At 38.6% G+C, this 22,072-nt stretch overlaps 1 protein-coding gene and 1 pseudogene across 1 annotated transcript in view; one reads left to right on the top strand and one right to left on the bottom strand.

The window, feature by feature from the left end:
* The window catches only part of CC2D2B (coiled-coil and C2 domain containing 2B), a 128,010-nt gene that overhangs the window by 73,930 nt on the left and 32,008 nt on the right, over positions 1–22,072 (top strand). The window contains 7 exon segments of the mRNA XM_027858110.1: positions 1,061–1,152; positions 2,417–2,587; positions 11,686–11,764; positions 12,544–12,561; positions 13,413–13,522; positions 20,310–20,406; positions 21,336–21,434. Of these exon segments, the coding sequence (XP_027713911.1) occupies positions 1,061–1,152; positions 2,417–2,587; positions 11,686–11,764; positions 12,544–12,561; positions 13,413–13,522; positions 20,310–20,406; positions 21,336–21,434 (666 nt within the window).
* On the bottom strand, positions 16,825–17,868 carry LOC114042221 (annotated as a pseudogene).

Below are 22,072 nucleotides of genomic sequence, written 5' to 3'. Positions count from 1 at the left end.
TCGGCCCAAGGTCACAAAATAAGTAGGTAGTAGAATAGTGGTGACCAGAACTCAAGTTTCCTAATTCCTAGCTAGTATCTTTCCACTGTATCATAAATAAATCCATCCAGTTATTTATTTATTACTTTAAAGGCTTGATTAATTCATTAAAGTTCTGTGCCATGGTTAATTAGCATGTCACAATCCTTGTCTAGTTCTGGCTTTTTCTATAGGAAGAACCAGAGGTTTCTGTATTAAACAGTTATCTTTTCTCACGAAGGAGTATGCCTAATTTTACAAGTTAGGCAAGTGTAGGGTGAAGCCTGATTTCCCTTGCTTTTTAATATATCATATTCTAGGATTTCTTTAATTTTTCATGCTCCTGAATAATCCTGCATGATTTAAATCACTACTTTTTTATATTAAAAAAATTAGGGAAGTGTAATATAAGGAAAAATACTTTGAAATTGATTCCCAAATGAATCAGTAAAAGAGTAGATGATAGGGGGGCAAAGGGAATATTGTTCTGCTAACTATTTCGGGAGAATCTAGGAACTGATTTTCATAATAGGGATAGATAGGGCCAGGACTTGTGACTTCATTAGTTTGTAGAACTCTCAGTTGAAAAAACTCCTCCTACAGGTGGCTAGGTGGCACAGTGGATAGAGCAACAGCCCTGGCTTCAGGAAGACCTGAGTTCAAATTTGGCCTCAGACACATAACACTTACTAGCTGTGTGACCCTGGGCAAGTCATTGCCCCTTGCCTAACCAAAAAGAAAAAGAAAAACCCCATTGCCTAACCAAAAAAAAAAAAAAGAGAGAGAGAGAGAGAAAACTTCTACTAATGCAGATTGGTACTTTCTCTGTACTGTATAGTCTTCAAGAGTTGCCAATAACAACAACAATAATGACTAGTTACTTGATTTTCAGAGACCTCTTCCCCTTCCTCACCCATTATCCATATAAAATTAAAAGAAAAAAAATAGTGGTGTCAGTGGAATTATGTATGTATAGGCTTTGTTTAAAATATGTCTTATAGCTATTTCAATAAAGTCTAAAATAGAAATGTCTTTTTTTCAGATCAGGAAATTGGTAATGAAAAAAATTGTCAAAGTTAACAAATTTAATTTATCAGGTGTTGTAACTAATTATGAAGAAATTGTATCTGCAAGGTATGTACTAAAAATAATTCAAATATGGGAGCCACTTTTAAGACACCCCAAAATAGACCTCAACTTTATAAACATATTTTGAATCAAAATTCAAAATGTACAATTTCAGAATGTGAGTGATTAGTCAGGTATTGGTGATTAAAGAATGTTTTACAAGTTAACATATAGCCACTTTATTTCATGGATATGTCCATGTAATGCCTGTTTTCACCTCAGCTGAATTTTTTAGGCCATAACATGTCTGTCTTCTTATTACTGCCAATCTATTTGACAGATTTTTTTTAAAATAGTGAGAAATATTTGGGGCTTAAAATAATCCTGACTTTGGAGTGCTATTTTAAAAGCTACTGTTGTGTAATGCCATTGGATAAGTTTGTATGTACCTTATGAATTTCCCACATCAAATCTAAATATCATTAGAGTGAACAAGGGTGGTCAGATCCACAGTAGGGCCCTTTGGCTATAATTAACCATGTTTTCCATTTGTCCTGACAATAACAGCTTAGAAGTATGACTAGGGGCTAAGAACAGGAATGTGGTTGTCAAGGGTCCTGGGAACCCTCTCTGGTCTGACAAGTTATCAGACAGAGAAGACAGTTCCTTAAAGTTGCCTGCATAACTTTTGGGGTAGTATTTTTAATCTGTTTTGCTAACATAGAGATGATTTAGTTAGGATATTGAAGTTTGTTATTATTTCTAATTTTCTATAGCAGCACAAATGGTTAACAATGTTTACTTTAAGAGCTACATAGATAACTTCATAGCCCATCAAGTCATAATTTAAAGATGGAAGGGAATTTATTCTATGCCTTCCTCCTTCATTTTATTGAACCCAGAGAGGTTTGTGACTCACCCAAGGCCACACAGGTAAGTGACAGAGTAGGGATTTAGGCTCTGATTACAATCCAGCACTCTAACTAGGCTAATTCTTGTCACATATAAAAGTAACATAATGTTTTACTTAAATCACCCTGCCCTTTCTTCTTCACTTTGTATCAAAGGAAACATGTCCAAAGAAACATGGAGTAGCTTCATGTAAAGGTGTTCCTTTAATACATTAGGGGGAAACATTGTCACGTCATTTAGACTTATCCACTAAGGGACGTCATCATTGGGTTGAGAGTGATCTATAATTTTTTTCTATAGTAGGGAGAATTGGGCTCAAAATAAGACTTCCATTTATAATGAATGACAGTAAAAATAAATTTAGTTTTTAAAATGTGGCAGATGTTGCACACATGGCTGATTGTTGTAAATTCCTTAGCCAGCTGAAACACACCATTTGCAAACTTGTAGAACGACGAAGAAATTTAAAACCTCAGAGAAGGGAAAGGAAGAAAGTAGCAGCACAAATGATTGGTGATGGGGACATTCACCTTCTGGTCAGAATCCTGAGAGCTTATAACATCCCATCAAGGAAGCCTTCTGTGAGCCGGTGAGGCCTGCCTGGGGTTGCTGGGGGTGGAGAGGTTGTAGAGAGCTCTGCATTGACTTGGTGCTGTTGATAACCAGCATTCAATCACTGCTTCATGTAACATGGGAAAATGAATGAGAAAAAATTCTGGACCAGAAAAACTTTTGATTCAGTCATGAAATGTAGATGGCCCATAGTCTCTTTCTTGTGATACCTACAGTCTGGGTGGAGAACACAGACAAGTCACTGTGACACAAAATATATGGCCACACCCTAGAGACGTATAAAGCAGCATGCTATGTAAGGCCTAAAGGGAAAAAAAATGCCATTATCAGCTTGGGGAATCAGGCAAGGCCTCATGAGAGGGCTGGAATTTAATTTTAGCACTAAAGGTTGGCAGGAATTCAACAGGCAAAGAGAGTAAGGGATCTCGTCCCAGGCATAGAAAATAATAAGAATAAAGGTAGTTGTAGGGGAGAAGAGAGGGAGTGAGCAGAGATAAGTCTAGTTTGCCAGGAGTATTGATTGAGTACATGGCAATGAGTTGTATGAGATAAAGCTGGAAAGGTAGCAGGTCACCAGATTGTGAAGGCCTTGAACACTAACCAAAGAGTTCGATTTTTACCTTGTAGTCAATAAAGAGCTGGTGACAGTTGGTGAGCATAGAAGTTATGTGACCATCATGATCTGTGGATAAGGAACCTTAGGCTGGCAGTAGTCACCAAGACAGCCACAGCCTCGCTTTTCCTCTGGGCCCTGAAATCTTACTTAGGTTTGTCTTCTTCTCATTCCTAGACTGTAAATGTTGAAGAGCAGCAGGTTCAAATATATACTACGTGTGTAGTACATATGTGAGATAATCTCATATACACTGTGAAAGACTACATGGCTCTCCTATTTAAATTGGCTGCAGGCGGCCTCTTCGTGTGAGTGGAAATGCCAGCAATTAGAAAACACAAATGACCCCACCTGTTCCCTTGCCCTGCATGGTTCACGTCTTCCCCCTTGATGTGCTATTAGCTTAGGAGGTATACTAATGTACCAAGCTAACTACTTTTATCATAAGCACAAGGTCATCCATACAAGCTTATTTGCTAACCTTTTCCCTGGATAATGTTTTATATACAGTAGACACATCCCTATGTTTGATTTTCTAAATATCTAGTTATTAGAAATAAAATTCATATTGCTGGAAAAAATTGACAATAGAATCAATAATCTATTTTCCTAAATTTAGTAACACAGGCTTCTCATATCTCTTCCCATGTTCCACTATGCTTTGCTTACTTCCTGCTTCATCCTTTGATGCTTTCTGCTTATTCAGAACTCATGGGAGTCTGGCTAAAGATTAGGTGAGAAGGCATGGAACACCAACATAATTGAGGGCCACTAGGTAAGAATAGAGTACTAATGACAAAATAGCCTTGGAACCTGAAATAGCTGTAGAAATTGAGGGCAGTTGAGAAAATTGAACCTGGAATGTAAGATTATGAGCCAAGGTGAGCTGGATCTGGTCAAACAGGAGATAGAAAAATTGAACATCAACATCCTGGGTGTCAGTGAACTTAAGTGGATGAGAAGGAGTAAATTTAATTCAGGTGATCACTATATAGACTACCATGGGCAAGAATCCCTTGGAAGAAATGGAGTGGTCCTCAGAATCAATAAAAGGATGAGAAAAGCAGTATTGGTGTATAATCTCAAAAATGACAGAATGATACCTGTTCAAATCTAAGGTAAACCATTCAATGTCACAGTAATAGAAGTCTATGTTCCAACCATTGATGAGGCCAAACTTGATCAGTTCTATCAAGACCTACAATATCTTCTAGAAATAATACCCAAAAAAATGTCATATTCACCATAAGGGATTGGAATGCTCAGTAGGAAATTTTAAAAAATAACTAGAATAATAGGCAAGTTTGGGCTTGAAGCACAAAATGAAGCAGAGTGGAGACTAACAGAGTTTTGTCAAGATAACTCCCTGATCGTAGCAAGTGCTGTTTTTCAACAACCCAAAAGGCAGCTTTGCACATGGGCATCATCAGATGGTCAATATCAAAATCAGACTGATGATATACTTTTCAGCCAAAGGAGGAGAAGCTCTATACAATAAGTTTAAACAAGACCTGAAGTTGACTGTGGCTCAGATCATGAGCTTCTTTTTGCAAAATTCAGACTTAAATTGAGGAAAGTAGGGAAAACCATCAGATCATATAAGTATGACCTAAATAATTATGAATGTGAAGTAGAAATGAACAGATTTAAGGGATTAATTCTGGTAAGGTTTATAATATTGTACAGGAGGCGACAACAAAAAACATTCCAAAGAAAAAGAAGAGCAAGAAAGCAAAATGACTGTCTGACAAGGCTTTACAAATAACTGAGGAAAGAAAGCAAAAGGGAAAGGAGAAAGGGAAAGATATACCCAGCTGAATGCATAATTGCAGAGAATAGCAAGGAGAGATAAGGTTTTCTTAAATGAGCAATGCAGAGAAATAGAAGAAAACAATAAAATAGAAATAGAAGAAAACAGTAGAAAAACAAGAGATCTCTTCGAGACAAAGATGTCAAGGGAACATTTCATGCAAAAATGGCCATGATAAAAGACAAAAATGGTAGGGACTTCACAGAAGTGGAAGAGGTTAAGAAGAGGTGTCAAGAATACACTAAAGAACTATACAAGAAAAATTTTAACATCACTGATAACCATGATGATGTGGTTATTGATCTAGAGCCAGATATCCTGGAGAATGAAGTCAAGTGAACCTTACAAAGCATTGCTAAAAATAAAGCTAGTGGACATGATGGAATTCCAGCTGAGCTATTTAAAATCCTAAAAGATGATGCTGCTAAAGTGTTGCACTCAGTATGCTAGCAAATTTGGAAAATTTGACAATGGCCACTGGATTTCAAAAGGTCAGTTTGTATCCCAGTCCTAGAGAAGGGCAATGCCAAAGAATGTTCAAACTATCAAACAATTGAACAAATATTTCACACACCAGGAAGGTTATATACTTAAGATTCTGCAAGCTAGGCTTCAGCAAAATGTGAGCAACCCAAAATGAGAATTACTCAGAAGAGCAGGCTGGCTTTCAAGGAGGCAGAGGATCTAGAGACCAAACTGCCAACATTTGCTGTATGGAGAAAACAAGGGAGTTTTGAAAAGAACATCTGCTTTATTGACTACACTAAATAAAGCCTTTGGCTGTCTGGATCACAACAAAATGTGGCAAGTCTTGAAAGAGATAGGAGTACCAGATCATCTTACTTGTCTCCTGAGAAACCTGTCTGTAGGCCAAGATGCAACAGTTGGAACCAAACGTGGAACAACTGATTGGTTTAATTTTGGAAGAGTATGAAAAGGCTATATATTGTTACCTTAGAGTGTAGCTTAGGGGTGTTAAGGGAAGATTAGTACCCCTGATGTGAGGGCTGTTATTCTCTTTTTAGGGCTGCTTTCCACCTTTGGTGTCCCCCTGATTCACCACATTTTCACCTGTGGCTCCAAGAAGCTGTAGCATGTACAACAGCCACACCCTGGTAAATCATTTTGGCAGACAGGCTAAATCAGGTTGAAGGTAACAAAAGGGTCTCAAACCTGTCAGCAAGTTAAGGGGGTGTCTGCTCCAAGCATGTGAAGACTTCCCCAGGCAGAATGGGCAGATAAGAACAATTTGTTCCAACAGCCATGAAGGTGGGGGAAACGGGTGCTGTGGAGCACTTAAAGCTTGGTTAGACATTGAAGACACCAAGGTCATTCACTGCCTCCTGAGCCATTGCGAATCACCTTGAATTTTTTCTTTCCACTGGACTTTGATGACTCTGGAAGAGAGTGAAGCTGACGCCTTCATGCAACTGCCTCACTTAAATTCAATTTATGCAAGAGTCAGAAGATATCACTCATACTATTTTATGATAATCAGTTATCTCAAAGTCCTCTAGTGACAGGCAAGTGATGAAGCAGCAGGTATGGATACAGTGAGAGCTATAGTCACAACCCTGTGTGCAGGTGGCTCAAGCCATAGGATCATTCCACTGAACTGAAGCAGCAGTGGAATTTGGCAGCCTCTTGGGTGTCTGATCAGCACTTTTTAAGTATTGCCCTGCTCATCTCCTGGCATGAGAAAAGGGCTAAAAAAGGTGCTTTAAAAAATTGTCTCCTTCACCCAACCCCTGGCATGCTTCCCTCAGTAGATGGGGGACTCCCACACTGTGGTCAAAACACAAAAAAAATGTACAAAAACTTTTAAAAAGATGATTCTACTTACCGTCAGTACATGGAATTATGCACCTGCTTATAGACAACATGAAATCAAGTAGAACTAAAAGATGAACAGCTTGTTTCGGGAGAACTCACTAGGTATCACATCCAGTAGCAGCCCTGAGTGAAACAAGACTGGCAAACAAAGGCAAACTGACCAAAATCAGAACTGGATACACATTTTATCTGGAGTGGCCAGTGATGGTGAGTGCCATGACGCTGGAATAGGTTTTGTGATCAAAACTAGTCAAGTCAACAGGCTTGTGTGCCTCCCAAATGGAGTGAATGACAGGCTTATGACAATGCAATTGCCACTTCCAGGAAAGTGCTATACTACCATCATCAGTGCATATGCTCTGACCATAACAAACTCTGATGAGGTCAAGGAAAATTTTATGAAGATCTAGAGACCCTCATCATGAATGTGCTGAAAGAGGACAAGCCAGAGTATGCACAGATTATCAGATGTGGCAGGGAGTCCTTGGGAGGAATGGAGTCAGAAACAGCAACAGCAGTGGTCACTTACTGCTGAAGACTTGTGTGTCTCATGACCTCATCACCAACATTATCTTCTTTTTACCTAAATGCAATAAAACATTGTGGGTGCACCCTCACAGCCAACATGGGCATTTAATAGACTATATCATTGTAAGGAGAAGAGACAAACAGGATGTGAGAGTAATGAAGCACCTGGTACTGATTCTATTCCAGCTGAGATTTACAAGGCAGGGGGCCCACTGCTCTTATGAAAGCTGACTGAAATTTTCAAAGTTATATGGCAAGAGGAGGTCATCCCCCAGGAGCTCAAGGATACCTCTATTGCCCATCTCTATAAAGGAAAAGGAAATAGATTGTCCTGTGACAGTCACAGGAGTAGGAATGTGGGGGAGGGGTCTGTCTCTTAGTCATTGCCAGCAGTATTCTTACTAGAGCCATCCTTAATAGGCTGATCCTTCACCTGGAAGATGGTCATCTACCCAAGAGCCAGTGTGGCTTCAGAAAAGGTCAGGAAATGGTTGATCTGGTGTTTGCTGCCTGAAAACTCCAGGAGAAATGCTAGGAGCAGAACAGAGTTCTGTACAAAACATTCATTGAACTGACCAAAGCCTTTGATACTGTCAATTGTAAGGGCTTGTGGAAAATCATGGCAAAATTTGGTTGCCTGGAGAAGTTCATCAGTATTGTATGTCAGTTTCATGGCAACATGCTTGCATGGGTTCTGGATAATGGATGATGCTCTCTCACTTTCTTAGTCACCAGTGGAGTGAAGCAGGGCTGTGTGTTTGCTCCCATGCTTTTTAGCATGATGTTTTCTGCAGTGTTTTCAGATACCTTCAACAGGGACCAAAATGGCACCAAGGTCAACTATTGCACTGATGGTAAATTATTTAACTTGAAAAGGCTAAAAGCCAAGACTAAAGTGGAGAGAGAGTTGGTGTACAACTTTTTGTTTGCAGATGATTGTGCACAGCTTCTGAGACTGAAATGCAATGAACTATGGTTTGCTTCTCTGCCACTTGTGCTAATTTTGGCCTAACAATTAACAACAAGAAAACAGAGGTTCTCCACTAGCCAGCATCACACCACCCATACATGGAACCATATGCTACGGCAAATGAAAAAAATTTGAATGCTGTGGATTAGTTCACTTACCGTGGCAGTACACATTCCAGGGATGTACACAAAGATGATGAGGTTGACACATGCATTGTCAGAACTAGCTCAGTGTTTGGAAGGCTCTGATGGAAAGTGTGGGAGAGAATAGGTGAAGGTCTACCAAAGTGAAGGTTTACAGAGGTGTTGTGCTGACCTCATTGGTGTATGCCTGTGAAACCTGGACAGTATACCAGCACCATGCTAGGAAACTGAATCACTTCCATTTAAATTATCTTAGGAAGATTCTGAAGATCACTTGGCAAATAAGGTACTGGACAATGAGGTCCTTTCTTCAAACTTTACCACAGATAGCACAACTCCAATGGGCTAGCCACATTATTTGAATGCCAAATGTACATTTGCCTAAAAGACTATTTCATGGAGAACTCACACAAGGCAAATGCTTACACAGAGGTCAGAAGAAGCAATACAAGAACACTCTCAAGGCCTCTCTGAAGAACTTTGGAATCAATTGTGAGACATGGGATACACTGGCACAGGACTGTCCAGCATGGCGTGCCTGCATCAAAAAAGGCTTTGTACTCCAGGAGGGAAGCAGGATTGCAGTAGCTCAAAAGAAATGTGAGATGCACAAATTTAGAGACACCTCCACTCCAAATGTTCGTATGGACTATTTGTGACCTACCTGTAGTAGAGCCTTCCAAGCTCATATTGTTCTGATCAGCCACAGTTGGACATATAGTACTTTTACCCCAACATAACGAGGTCATTTTGGTCCTCTTTGAGAATGAAGAATAACAACCAACCAACCAATATTGTCACCTTATTTATTTAACTTATATACAGAGGATATCATGCAAAATGCCAGTCTGGATGAATGAAAAACCAGAATTAAATTGATGGAAGAAATACGCACAATCTCAGATATGCAGACAATACCATTCTGAAGGCAGAAAGTAAAGAAGAATTAAGAAACCTCTTGATGAGGGTCAAAGAGGAGAGTATAAGAGTTGGCTTGAAGTTTAACACCAAAAAAAACCTAAGATGTTGGCAACAGTTCTATCACTTCTTGGCAAATGGAAGGAGAAGAAATTGAAGCAATGTCAGGTTTTATATTCTTGGGCTGAAAGATCACCACAGACAGCAACTACAACCATGAAATTAAAAAAAAAAACACTCCTTGGAAGGAAAGCTATGGCAAATCTGGACAGCATACAAAAAGCAGAGATATCGCTTTGATGACAAAGGTCCATGTGGTCAAAGCTATGGTTTTTCCAGTAGCGATGTATGGCTGTGAGAGTTGGACCATAAGAAAAGCTGAGTACCACAGAACCAATACTTTAAAATTGTGGTGCTGGAGAAGACTTTTGAGAGTCTCTTAGACAGCAAGGAGATCAAATCAGTTAACACTGAAAAGAAATTAATTCAGACTATTCACTGGAAGGTCAAATACTGAAGCTGAAGCTTGAATACTTTGGCCACATGATGAGAAGACAGGAAAAGACCCTGATGTTGGGAAAGAATTAAGGCAAAAGGAAAGGGGGATGGCAGAGGATGAGATGGATAGATAATGTCATGGAAACAACAAACACGAGCTTGGACAGACTTTGGGAGAGAGTAGAGGACAGAAAGGCCTGGTGCCCCATGGTCCATGGAGTCATGAAGAGTTGGACACTACTGAACAACAACAACAAAGAAAATTGAAGTTTGAGTAACAGGTTTTAGGAAGCAGGGTAGAAGAAAATGTTTTAAAGGCTAAGCCAGCTCCATAGGGTCTGAGACCTCTTCCTCATTCCTAGAAAGTTAGCAATAAGAACAACTGAGTTTGGCTTTGGAACAACAATAGTGTCTCAGTTAAACATTCAGGTACTGTTCTGAGTCATAATATAAAGGTCTTGGATTGGGGGGGGGTGTTGTTTCCATAACAACAACCTCAGATTATCCAGTTCTGTTCATTTTAAACAGAAAAGAAACATGAATTCAGATACTCTTTAAGATCATCATCATCATCATTGCTAGCATTTATCTAGTGCTTCATACTTTGCAAAGTATTTCACATATGTTAACTCATTTGATCTTCACAACACCCTGGGAAGTAGGTACAGTTATTATACTTATTTTACAGATAAGAAAACTGAGATACAGAGAGGTTAAGTGACCTGGTCACATAGCTGTGGTTGTGGTTTGTCCTTTGTTCTCCAAGAGGACCATGACATCAGGAAGATGATGCCATGACTTGCAAGTGAATTGGATTTAAGTGAGAGAGGGCTGTGCAAAGTAACCAGTCTCACTTTCTCCTCTGGAGCCATCTAAGCCCAGTGGCCAGATACAGATCAGGACAACTGGAGACGGCCCAGGATGCAGTGGGAGCCCTTGGCCTTTTGAAGCTAAGTCTTTCAGAGTTCTCACTTTGACTGAGGCAACACCCATTCAGTAATTAGGGCTGTTTAAAAAGTGAGCCAAGGGGTGGCCCCTTTAATAAAAAAAAAAAAATCAGACTGGGAGGGGAAGACCCTCAGGGTTTCTGGCCAAAAGAGAACAATTTCTACTTACATTCACTTTGAGCCACCCAAACAATAATCATTAAATGGTGCTTGAGTAGGGACCAATAAATAAGAGCCAGAGTGAACTGGGTTTAAGGCATGGTCATTAAGAAAGGTATGTAGCCGGTATACCCCAAGATATCCAGGTGTGTTTCAGCCTTCAAAATTTACCTTCCTTTGGGTAGAGCACTCTCAGGTAAGAGCATGATACCTCATGTGGCAAGAGTAGCTGAACTGCCCAACTAGAAATGGCCAGTTGGGTCCCCAGTGGGGCAGCTCAGACTACTCACAAGTTATGGTTTGTCCGTCATTCTAGAAAAGGACCATGACATCAGAAAGATGATGCTGTGACTTGCAAGTGAACTGGATTTAAGTGAGGGAAGGCTGTGCAAAGTCACCAGCCTCACTTTCTCCTCTGGAGCCATCTAGGTCCAGTGGCTAGATACTGATCAGGACAAGTGGAGATGGCTCCCAGTCACACAGCTAGTGAATTTTTGAAGCAGCGTTCAAAAAAAGCAGGTTTCCCTGACTACAGGTTCTACCCTCTATCCGCTGTTCCTCCTGGCTGCTTGATCACGTGTGAACAGCTACTGCTACCTCTACTATATATTTGAAAGCACAAGCAGGAACCAAACAATTTTTTGATGCTAAAAATTACTCAAAATGCATGTATCTTCACTTTTTTCCCCCTAAAGGACATTGGATATACCCACATATTTGCTGTCTTCTATATCTCGGGTCAGACATAAAGAATCAAACAAATCAGTTGCCACAGTGGAGCTCTTAAATGAGATAAGTACTGAATATTTCAGAAATAGGTAATATGGAAAACATTACTATAGAAAATGTTGATTGTTCAAGCAACTAGCAAGTTCAATCCAACAAACATTTATTGGACTTTTATGTGCAAGGCATTGCACTAGATTTTTAAGGATATAAAGATAAAAGTGAACTAGAGTTAACCCTGAAGGAGTTTAAATGGGGAAGTGGGGAGAAAAGAGAAGGGAATAAAATATGTACACAGATAAATAAATTTAAGGTCATTCAAGGAGGGAGAAGTCGGGAAATGTTTTGCTTAGGAGATAAATGAGTTGAACCTTGAAGGAAAAGGAAGATTTATGAGAATATGAGATGGAAATACATTCTATATGGAAGATGTACATATATAGGAGGCTGAATATTGGTTTTGGGAAATAAATAGTAGTACAATTTAGCCAGAACATAGAGTTTATAAAGAGAAGTAATATGAGGTAAGGCCAGAAAATTAGGGTAGAGACTTACTTAAATGTTAGACGGAGAGGTTTATATTTTATCCTATAGGCAATATAGAGGTTTATATTTTATTCTATAGGAAGCCACTCTAAGTTTTTGAGTAGGAAGATTATAGTACCTTAGAAAGATCTAGTACTTTAGATCAGTACCTTAAGACTATTTTTTCAGGGGGTAGAAAATGAATTGAAGAGGTCAGAGACTGGCAGCAGGAAGAATAATTAGGAGGCCATTAGAAGAGTCCTGGAAAGAGGTGATGAGGGCCTGACATATTGTTGTACTAGAATGAGTAGATAGAAGAGGTCAGATGCAAGAGGTCTTACGGAGATACAATAAAAAAATTTAGCGACTAAATGGAAATGAAGGTGAGAAAAGACTCAAGTATGACTCCAAGGTAATGAAGTTAGGTAACAGAGAGCCTGGATGACTCAGCAGTTTGGAGAAGAGTTGGATTTAAGGGGGAAGATCATAGCTTTCATTTTGGAGGCTGAATTTGAGTTACTTACAGGACATCAATGTAGAGATATTCAGCAGACATTCAGTATACTGAAGGTGGAGTTTAAGAAAGGTATTGGGACAGGATAAATAGCTTTAATAGTCATCTGTGTAGAAATTCTCTTTGAACTCAAGGAAATAGAAGATATCAGTGAATGAAAGTGTGTGTTGAATGATGTGGACCTGGAAAGAGCTCAGAACTAGCTTATCCTAAGAGGATAAGTTATGTATGGATGATGATCTATCAAGGAAGAGAGAAGGATGAATCAGATAGATAGGTAGATAGATAGTCAACTTTAAAAAATGGGACCTGGAAGTCTAGGGAGGGAGATGTGATTGACAGTATCAAAAACTACAAAGAGGTCAAATGAATGAGGACTGAGAAAGTAATAACAGATTTATAAGTTAAGAAATCCAAGGAAATCTTTAAGACAGTAGATTTAATAAAGCAATTGAGTTAGAAGCCAGATTACAAGGTGTTGAAAAGTGAGTGGTGAAGTACAGGCAATGAGGGCAGTCTTAACAAAACATGTTATCAAGTTGCCAGCAGTAACCAAGTGACTACTTTTCTTGCCTTGTTGCCTTTGCAATTATATAACCCAAAATAACTTCCTTAAAAATCTTACAAAATCTAGTCAATGTTTATTTTGTATTTTAGGATGCTGTACGCCCTTTTGTAGAAGTTTCTTTTCAGCATACTGTTTATCAAACTGATACTGCCAATGGATCTCATCCATGTTGGAATAAAGAAATTGTAGTAGATTTTAGGTAAGTTAGAGTCCATCTTTCCTAATACCAGGCTCACTACCCCTACCCTCACACCTCAGTCAAAACAAAATCAATACTATATTGAAAATGAAAAATATGTCATTAGGCTGTTTTGTTTTGTTTTGGTTTTTTGCAAATTGGCGTACTTTAGTTTTTAGACTGAACTTTTTCAAGTAACTTTGGACATGACTTTTACTATTTTTTTTAATATAAAGCCATAATAGAAAAAAGTACTGTTAATTAAAAATGCGGTTAATAGATTGAGCTTTACAAACAAACATATACCCCTAACTACTTACCCATGTCCTAGATATTATTTGCAAAATGCTTAACACTGTGATTCACACATAGTAGTCACTTAATAAATATGTATTCCTTCCCCTTTCCTTCCTACCTAAAGGACAGAAATGATAATACAATACAATAAATGCAACATGACAAATGTTTGTTATCTGACTTAAGTGCTAAGGATATAAGGACCACTGAGACAAACTCTGCCTTCAAGAAGCTTACATTCCTCTAAGGACATAATATACTTGGGGGTGTGGCAGGGGGAAAAGAGGTCTTAATTAAGTGATTTTATTGGAATAGGAAATTCTAGGTGAGAAAATGCCTTTTACCAAAGCTGGTCAGCAACTGCTCACCTAGTGTTTGGTTTTAAGGAGCTGCCTAAGGCACTGAGAGATTAAGGCATTGGTCACAAAGCCAGTATGCCGGGGAGATGGAATTCAGACTCAAGACTTCCTGATGCTATAGCTGTCTACCCACTCTCAAAATAAGTATATGCAAGGTAATTTGTGGTGAAGGTAAAATTGACAGGAGGATGGACAAAAACAGTGCTGCTAAGGTGTTTCATTTTTAAATAGGTCTAATAAAATCTTGGCAGTCCATACACATGGCCCCAGCTCTTCTGCTTAGCATTTTTTTTCAGATTGACAAAATTCTTTAATCAAAATTAGTTAAGTTTACATTGACACTTTGGATTAACTACAATAAATCTGATTTTTAAAAAAATGAATTAGGAGCAAACTGCTAATATTTACTGGCATATTTAGCAGTATTTCAACAAAGCAATATAATAGGTGATACTGTCATTTGTACCTTTTTGCCTCTTGAAAGTACTTCATAGATCTTCTAAATCTATAACCAGTTTATTCAAGCTCCAAACTGTGGAAATGTCTACAAAAAAATTTGACATGCTTTCTAAAGTAATGGAGAAATTCTGAAATATAGGTACATAGTCAAAAGTGTACAAACTAAACCATGGTATGTGCAAGGATAGCTGTTGCTTACACTAGTGAACTAATATTATGCTTCATATTTTACCAGTAATTTCTCCTCCTTCACGCTTGTATAACATGAAGTGCCTTTAAATTTTCTATTTTAGGGGGCATATTTACATGTTAACTGAGTTTATAAAGTCAGTTTATCTCTCAGAATTCCTATTATTTAGTTAAATATAGAACACCTCCTATCAGAGCACTTATTAGTAACCATTTGTTCCATAAAGATAGTACTCCCTGTTTTAAGTGCCTCCTGTCTTTCCACATAATGGTAAGCTTAATTTACTGATGAGAATTCCATAGATATGACTGTTCCTAGTAACCACCATTAACTTTTGAGATTGTCACTTTCTTACAGAGTAATTAGTAACCCTATTTATCCAGCTTCATAAAGCTATGCCCAACTACAACAAAAAAAAAATAAAAAAGAAAACATACATGAGATTTTTGCCTGTTAAAAAACAAAGTTACTACTGTTGTGCTATAAGAAATGATGATCAGGCTGATTTCAGAAAAACCTGGAAAGACTTGTATGGTCTGATGCTGAGTGAAGTCAGCAGAACCAAGAGAATGTTGTACACAATAACAGCCATGGTGCATGATGACTAATATTGATAAACTTAACCCTTCCTGGCAATACAAGGATCTAAGACATCTCCAGAGGCCTTGTGATGGAAAATGCTATCCACACCCAAAGAAAGAACTATGGAAGCCGAATTGCTATTTTTTTTCTCTTCTGTTGAGTTTTGTTTCCTCTTTCTGATGGTTCCTCCTATTGGTTTTAATTTCTAGTTACAACATCACTAATGTGAAAATATGTTTAATATGAATGTAAACGTATAGCCTATATCAGATAGTGTGCCGTCTTGGGGAGGGTGGTGAGGAAGAAAGGGGAGAAAAATTTTAAACTCAAAATCATATGGAAGTGATTATTGATAAATCAAAAAAAATAATAATAAACAAAATAAAAAAATGAAAAAAAAACAAAGTTACTACTTCCCAAATTGCCATGTAGGCTACCCAACTGCTTAAAAAAAAATATAAAGGCATCATAGCTTAGAATGTTTCAAAGCAGGAAAACCTGACAAATGGAGTGTGCAAGATTAATACTAATTTCTATAAAAGGTAGTGAATGAGTATTCTTATAGAGAAGTAACATTTTAGCTACTATAAAAATGCTTAACTTCTACAAAAACCACAGTGAAAAGACAATCCAGTAAATGCAAGATTTGTTAAAACTATGCACAAAAAAATACCAAGTTATTTAGGAACATGGGAAGGGTTTCTACAGGTGGTAGTTAAAAAAAGTAACTTTTGACTACCACTAACTACACATTAACATACAATAATCAAAAATATACTACAACTCTAATTCTTAAAAAATAAAAGCAGTTTAACATTTCCTAAATGGATCTTTTTCCTCCAAAGGCATACACTTTTACTGTGCATATAGCCATTAATACTTCACAAACACAATCATCAAGAATGTTTACTTTTAAAATGAAGATATAAAGAGAATGTTTTCCCTTAAATCAAGTTCTTAAACATCAAAACATATGTTTATAAAAATTATTTAAAATTTTCAGCAGTCAAATTTTTAAATGAAAAAATTGTGACAATCCTCTCTTCAAAATTAGTTCTCTACTGAATGTTTTTTCTTCATGGTGGCTTCATGCCTATATTTACTTTCCTTATTGCTTTCTTCATTGTGTTGTGGCTGGTTATTGTCTTGAAATTCTGATCCACCATTCAAAGTTTTCAAACCTGTTTGTTCCTTTTCTAGCTTTTTTATTTCGACCTTTCTTTCTCTGTTCTTTCATTTTATTAGCCTCCTCACGTTGTCTTTGTTCAGCAAGTGATTTATTCAACACTTGTGTAATAACAGAATATCCTTCACCAACTAAAAACGTGTTCTTCAACTTATTATATAGCATTGTAGACTTTTCCATAATAACCTAACTTTAATGCGCCTTATTTTCTTTAATGCCGTAATCATCTCTGTGTATTTAATTTCTGTGTGTATCCTTTGAGGTCAAGAGTCCATTGATGTTTCTCATTTCTTCTCCACTTTCTTAACTTCTGGCTTCTTGCTTTCATCTTTATTCTGTGGTTCAGCATCCTTTTGCTCTTCTTGCTTGCATTTTCTGTCTGCTGCTTTCTTTCTCATGTTGACCTTTTATTATATTCCTTCCATGACCAGCCTGAAAATTTCATCCTCCATTTCTCTTCTTTTCACCTTCTTGATCTTTACCCTCCTCTTCAGAATCAGAAGTTGATGCAAAGCCTGCTTTTGTTGTAGTTTTTCTTTTTGGCTCAACTTCCTTCTTCCCTTGCTTTTTGTCTTGTCTTTCCTTGGCTTATCTTCTTCCTTCTCCACCTCTTCATCCTTTCTCAACTGCTTTTCTGGTTGCTTTTCATCTTGACCTTTTTTTTTTTTTTTTTTTTTTTTTACTTTTATCCTCTTCAGCAACATTGTCATTGTCTGAAGGACAAGGCAGTTTCACCATTTTGGGTCTCCCTCTTGGTTTTGGACTTTTACTTCTCTAGCTGATGGTCTTCCTCTTTTAGGATTCACTTTTGGAGGGACGATGTTTTTGTTGTTGATTCAGTCACTATTCCTACCACCTCAGTTTCTGCTTGCTTTTCTGTCTTTCTCTTTCTCTTCTAGCAGCCTTTGGAGTGGTTATGTCCATTGTTTTAGTCACATCTTCTTTTGAAGCACTAATTTCTTTTTCTTCAGTCTTAACATCAGAAGATGCATTTGACTGTTTTGTAAATGCCTGTTGAATAGAAAACTTCATTTTGGGGTTATTGTCTATTTCCCATAATCCTTCATTAAAGCCTTTTCTTTTATTAGGTTTGCCATATTTATCTTTATTTTCTAAGGAAATATACCCTTTAGTCCCAAAAAAGCAGTCTCATGAGTTCCAAAAAAGAAAACAGGCAGTTTATTTGTAGGTAACTTTACAGCTCCATCAGGAACTTCATTTACTAGGGTGGCCAGTGGGGGTAACCTTTTATCTTGGCGAAGATCAGGTCTCCTGGTTTGAAATTGCGAGTCATCTGGGGGCGCGGGACTGGGGTTCTGGACCCCAGGGATAAGCGGCTGTGACAGGAAGCTGCAAGGGGGCGGAGGGAGCATCAGTCTGGGCTGCAAAGGGAGCCCTGCAGCCTCCAGATGTGCCTGTCTGGACCTGACGCCTCCTTCTTGGCTCTGGGCCCATGCAAGAAGCTGTGCCACCACGTGCAGCAGCTCTATCCTCCTCCCTCAGACCCCAAGACACAACTCTCTGCTTAGCATTTTAAAACCCAGGTAGACACCAAAGGTGGATAAGCAGACCTGAAAAGGGCTCAGCAAATCCACAAACTAGAGGTGCTAGTCCTCTGAACATCCCATACACCTCTTACCTGAGATGATAGCAGTGTGACTAAAGACTAGGGAACAGATGTGAGAGACACAATGGAATGAATCAGACTGACATTTCCAGTTCTGATGGTCTCAATTTTGATGCCCAATTGCAACTGCAATTCCTGAGTAAGCCTCTGGGTTCACTTGTCATAGTGGGAGAGGTAGAATACTCTTTGCCCCCCACTGCCACTTCCAGGCTTTTTATCTACCACTATCACTCAGTAACCTCTCCTCCTTTGAGGGTTCATTCGATCCATATTTATCACTGATCAAGATTCTGGTAACTGATATCTACCAACTTCTGTGACACCCTCCTTCCTTCCTCAATGAGTTCAGTGCCTGGCTCAGTCTTCTCTTCCCCAACAATTGCCTTGATAATAGGTGGCTCTAACAAGCATATTGAAACTCCCTCAAAAATCCTACTCCCAGTTCCTCAAATGATCTTTTAATTGTAAAATCTAGTGGCCTTTTATCAGTTCTTAGCCTTCTTGACTCTAACGCTGTTGATCACTCTTTTCTCCTTGATACTTTTTTGCATGTAGGTTTCCATAACAATACCCTATCCTGGTTCTCCTGCCTGTCTGACCCACTTTTCATACTTCTTTGCAGGATCTTAATCCAAATCTGTCTACCCAAAGGTGTCTTCCAAGGATCTGTCCTAAGCCCTCTACTCTTCTTTCTCTATGCTATTTCATTTGGTGAAGTCATCAGCTCCCAGGGATTCAGTTATCTTTTCCATGCAGATGATTCTCACATCTGCCTACCTAGCCACAACCTCTCTGCTGAACTCCAGTCTTACATCTTCAACTGCCTTTTGGACGTAGACATCTTAAACTCAACATGTCCAAAACTGAACTCACTATCTTTCCTCCAAACTCCTGCCTCTTTAATCCAGTCTCACAACCTAGGTATCATCCTCGACTCCTCACTCTCACTTCTTCCCTCCCCCCACATCCCATCTGTTGTCAAATCTCATCCAAGGAAAATTGATAAGTGCTTCCCACATGGGGAACCTCCCAGAAACTTGATCCCATCTGCCCTCTTACTTCTTCTTTCCAGAGTGCCTGAGGGACAGTCCTACAGCACTTCATGGGTCATTGAAAAGATCAAAGGAAGGAGCTTCATATCTGAGACCTCATTTCAAGGATGGACTTGTAAATACAATAAAACAAAGGACAGTCACTTGTATCTAGACCCCTATAGACAAGGACAGTAAAAACAAGGGAGGAATGGTACGAGAAACAGTATTCCCTCCTCACCAATCGATAGGTGTTTCAAAAGCTGCCAGACCCCAGGCACTAGCCCAGTCTCATTTCTCCACATGTTGACCCCCAATCATTTTGGCTCTTCACACACTGATACTTTATCACTACATTTGATGGTCTTGGTGGCAGCAGCTGCTAACAATCCAGTATTTGATTCTCAGAGTAGCTCAGCCACATGGCTGAGAGGGAAGTATAGTTCAGCCACTTCACATCCCTTTCTCCACTCCCAAATGGGAAATAGGAAGTTTTTCTTGAGGACAAAGAAAAAGGAAACAGAGAACTTGAAGTCAGTGCATCTGAATGAAGACTGTGTCTGTCCCTGTCCTCCTCCTTCACTATTAGCATTCACTCTCCCAGTCTCCCCAAAGGTGAAAAAAAATGGCACTCATCAGAAGCCAAATTATCAGTGGGGACAAGGGGCGGGGTGAGTTGTCATCATAGACTGTTGTTACCTTTCACTTTTTCCAAATCGGCATCACACCCCTAGCACCTGGGGAAAATAATAACAATCCAGTAGTTAAAAGGGCAATGTGTGGGCACTAGGATTTTTGTTGGACAAGTAAAATGTGCCATGAGAGCAGGTGAGATAGAGATCATTTCTCGCAGGGAGATCTGAGAAGGCTGATGGAGGAGGTGCCATTTGAGCTTATAATGTGGATAGAACGTCAACGGGCAGAGATTGAGGAAGAAAGGGTACCAAGTGGTTTACTCCCCTACCACATTCCCTGCAATGAAGGAATATGAATACCTGCATGATGCATTATGAATGGTTCTCTTAAGAAAAAAAGGCATTTCTACAAACAGTTAAAATATACCATTCTTTCTTTTAGTTCACCAGGACATGATTACAGCTTCTCAAACTTATCTAAAATTAAAGATAATATATATGTCAACATCTTTGATGAAACTGTGATTGAAAAACATGAGGTAAGGCATAATACTAATACTATTAATACATTTTAAAGTAATTTCCAGAGAAAGCAATCTGAATGAAAACTGATTAGTAGGAGATTGGTTGTGGTGTATCATTAGCCCTGTGGCTTCCCTAAAGCATCCCTTTCCCTGTCATTTCCTCTCTGTGCCTCCCTTCCTGGTGTCCCCTCACCCTGATCATTTTTATTCCTGTCTTCTTTGTGTTTACTTCTTCCTCTTCACTTACTGCTTACTGGCAAAAGCACTAGACCTAGTTCGCCTGGAAGTAGGCTTCCAGGCAGGCTAAACCTGTATGTATCTGGAGGTAACAAAGCAAACCTACCTTCGTTGGATTCAACATTCACATAGCAAAGATTCAGGAGACCAAGACACCACCAAGAAAGCAAGGAGCTGTAGACTTATACACCTTTGTCATTCTAGATTGAATATTAAAAAGAATACTGTAGGGGCAGCTAGGTGACTCAGTGGATAGAGCACCGGCCCTGGAGTCAGGAGGACCTGAGTTCAAATCTGGCTTCAGACACTTACTAGCTGTGTGACCCTGGGCAAGTCACTTAACCCCCATTGCCTCTGAAATTTAAAAAAAAAAAAAAAAGGCAATACTGTCATATACTTTAATGCTTCTCTTCCAAATGTATAAATTGAGTGTATCCTCAATAAGGATAATAGTAGGGAATGAACAAGCTTTTTTATATTTAACAGTGGATCAAATACTAAACAATCCACTGAAAGATACATACAATAACATTAGTAATTAATTGCATTAATTAGTAATTAATACATGAATAATGTATCAGTAATGTATTTTTTTTAAAAATGTGGGATGATCAAATTGTTTGCAATTATTGACAGGGCTAGTGAATTATATACTTAAATATTATATGAATGAATGTATAATTAATCATAATTATTTTTCTTATTAGGATCATTGTCTCAAGGGCTGCAGTGGTCACTCATATATAAGAAAAAATTGGCTTGGATCAGTTATTTTCCCTTTCTCTGCTCTTCTGCAGCAACCAAAGGTATTAACAAAAGATTATTAGACTAAAAATGCCAAATTTAACTTGAGAAAAATATGTCTTCCTTTTTTTCTCCTTTTTTTTTTCACTTCAGTTGTCTGATCAGTAAATTTGAAGGAGGCTAAGATGGCAGGAGTATACTTAGTAATGCCCTCTGTAGATGGACACAGTCTGAATTATTTGGCTCTTTTACAGATGAAAGCCATCAATGAAGAATTTTTTCTATGGCCCTTTGAAGGATATATTTCAGGGCCATATTAAGACATTTAACACTAATGGAGTCGCAGAAATAATACTGATCTACACTTCCTCTCTATCTTTCCACAAGTGTTATTTGCTAAGATAGCAGTCAGTGTCAGACCAGTCATCAATTACTTTAATTGATTAGTACATCCTCTTTGGCTGACCTGATTCTTACTGACAGCTCCTTTAGTACCAGTGAATGCAGAGTCACTGTCCATCTAACTGCACACCTCTGCTAACTGAATGAAGTCAAGGAGAAGGGACTGCATTATTGTCTGAGAACTGAGAGTGTTTGCAGCTGCTCCAAAAAACGTTGACACAACAGACATTTCCAAATCCCTTGGTTACTGCTTAGAGTTTCCCTTACACTGTCTTAAGGAACTGTCCAGTCAGTTCCT

The sequence above is a fragment of the Vombatus ursinus genome, unplaced genomic scaffold (assembly GCF_900497805.2).
Source record: "Vombatus ursinus unplaced genomic scaffold, bare-nosed wombat genome assembly UNPS02000749.1, whole genome shotgun sequence".
Classification (NCBI taxonomy): Eukaryota; Metazoa; Chordata; class Mammalia; order Diprotodontia; family Vombatidae; genus Vombatus; species Vombatus ursinus.
This window is presented reverse-complemented; position numbering and strand designations above follow the sequence as displayed.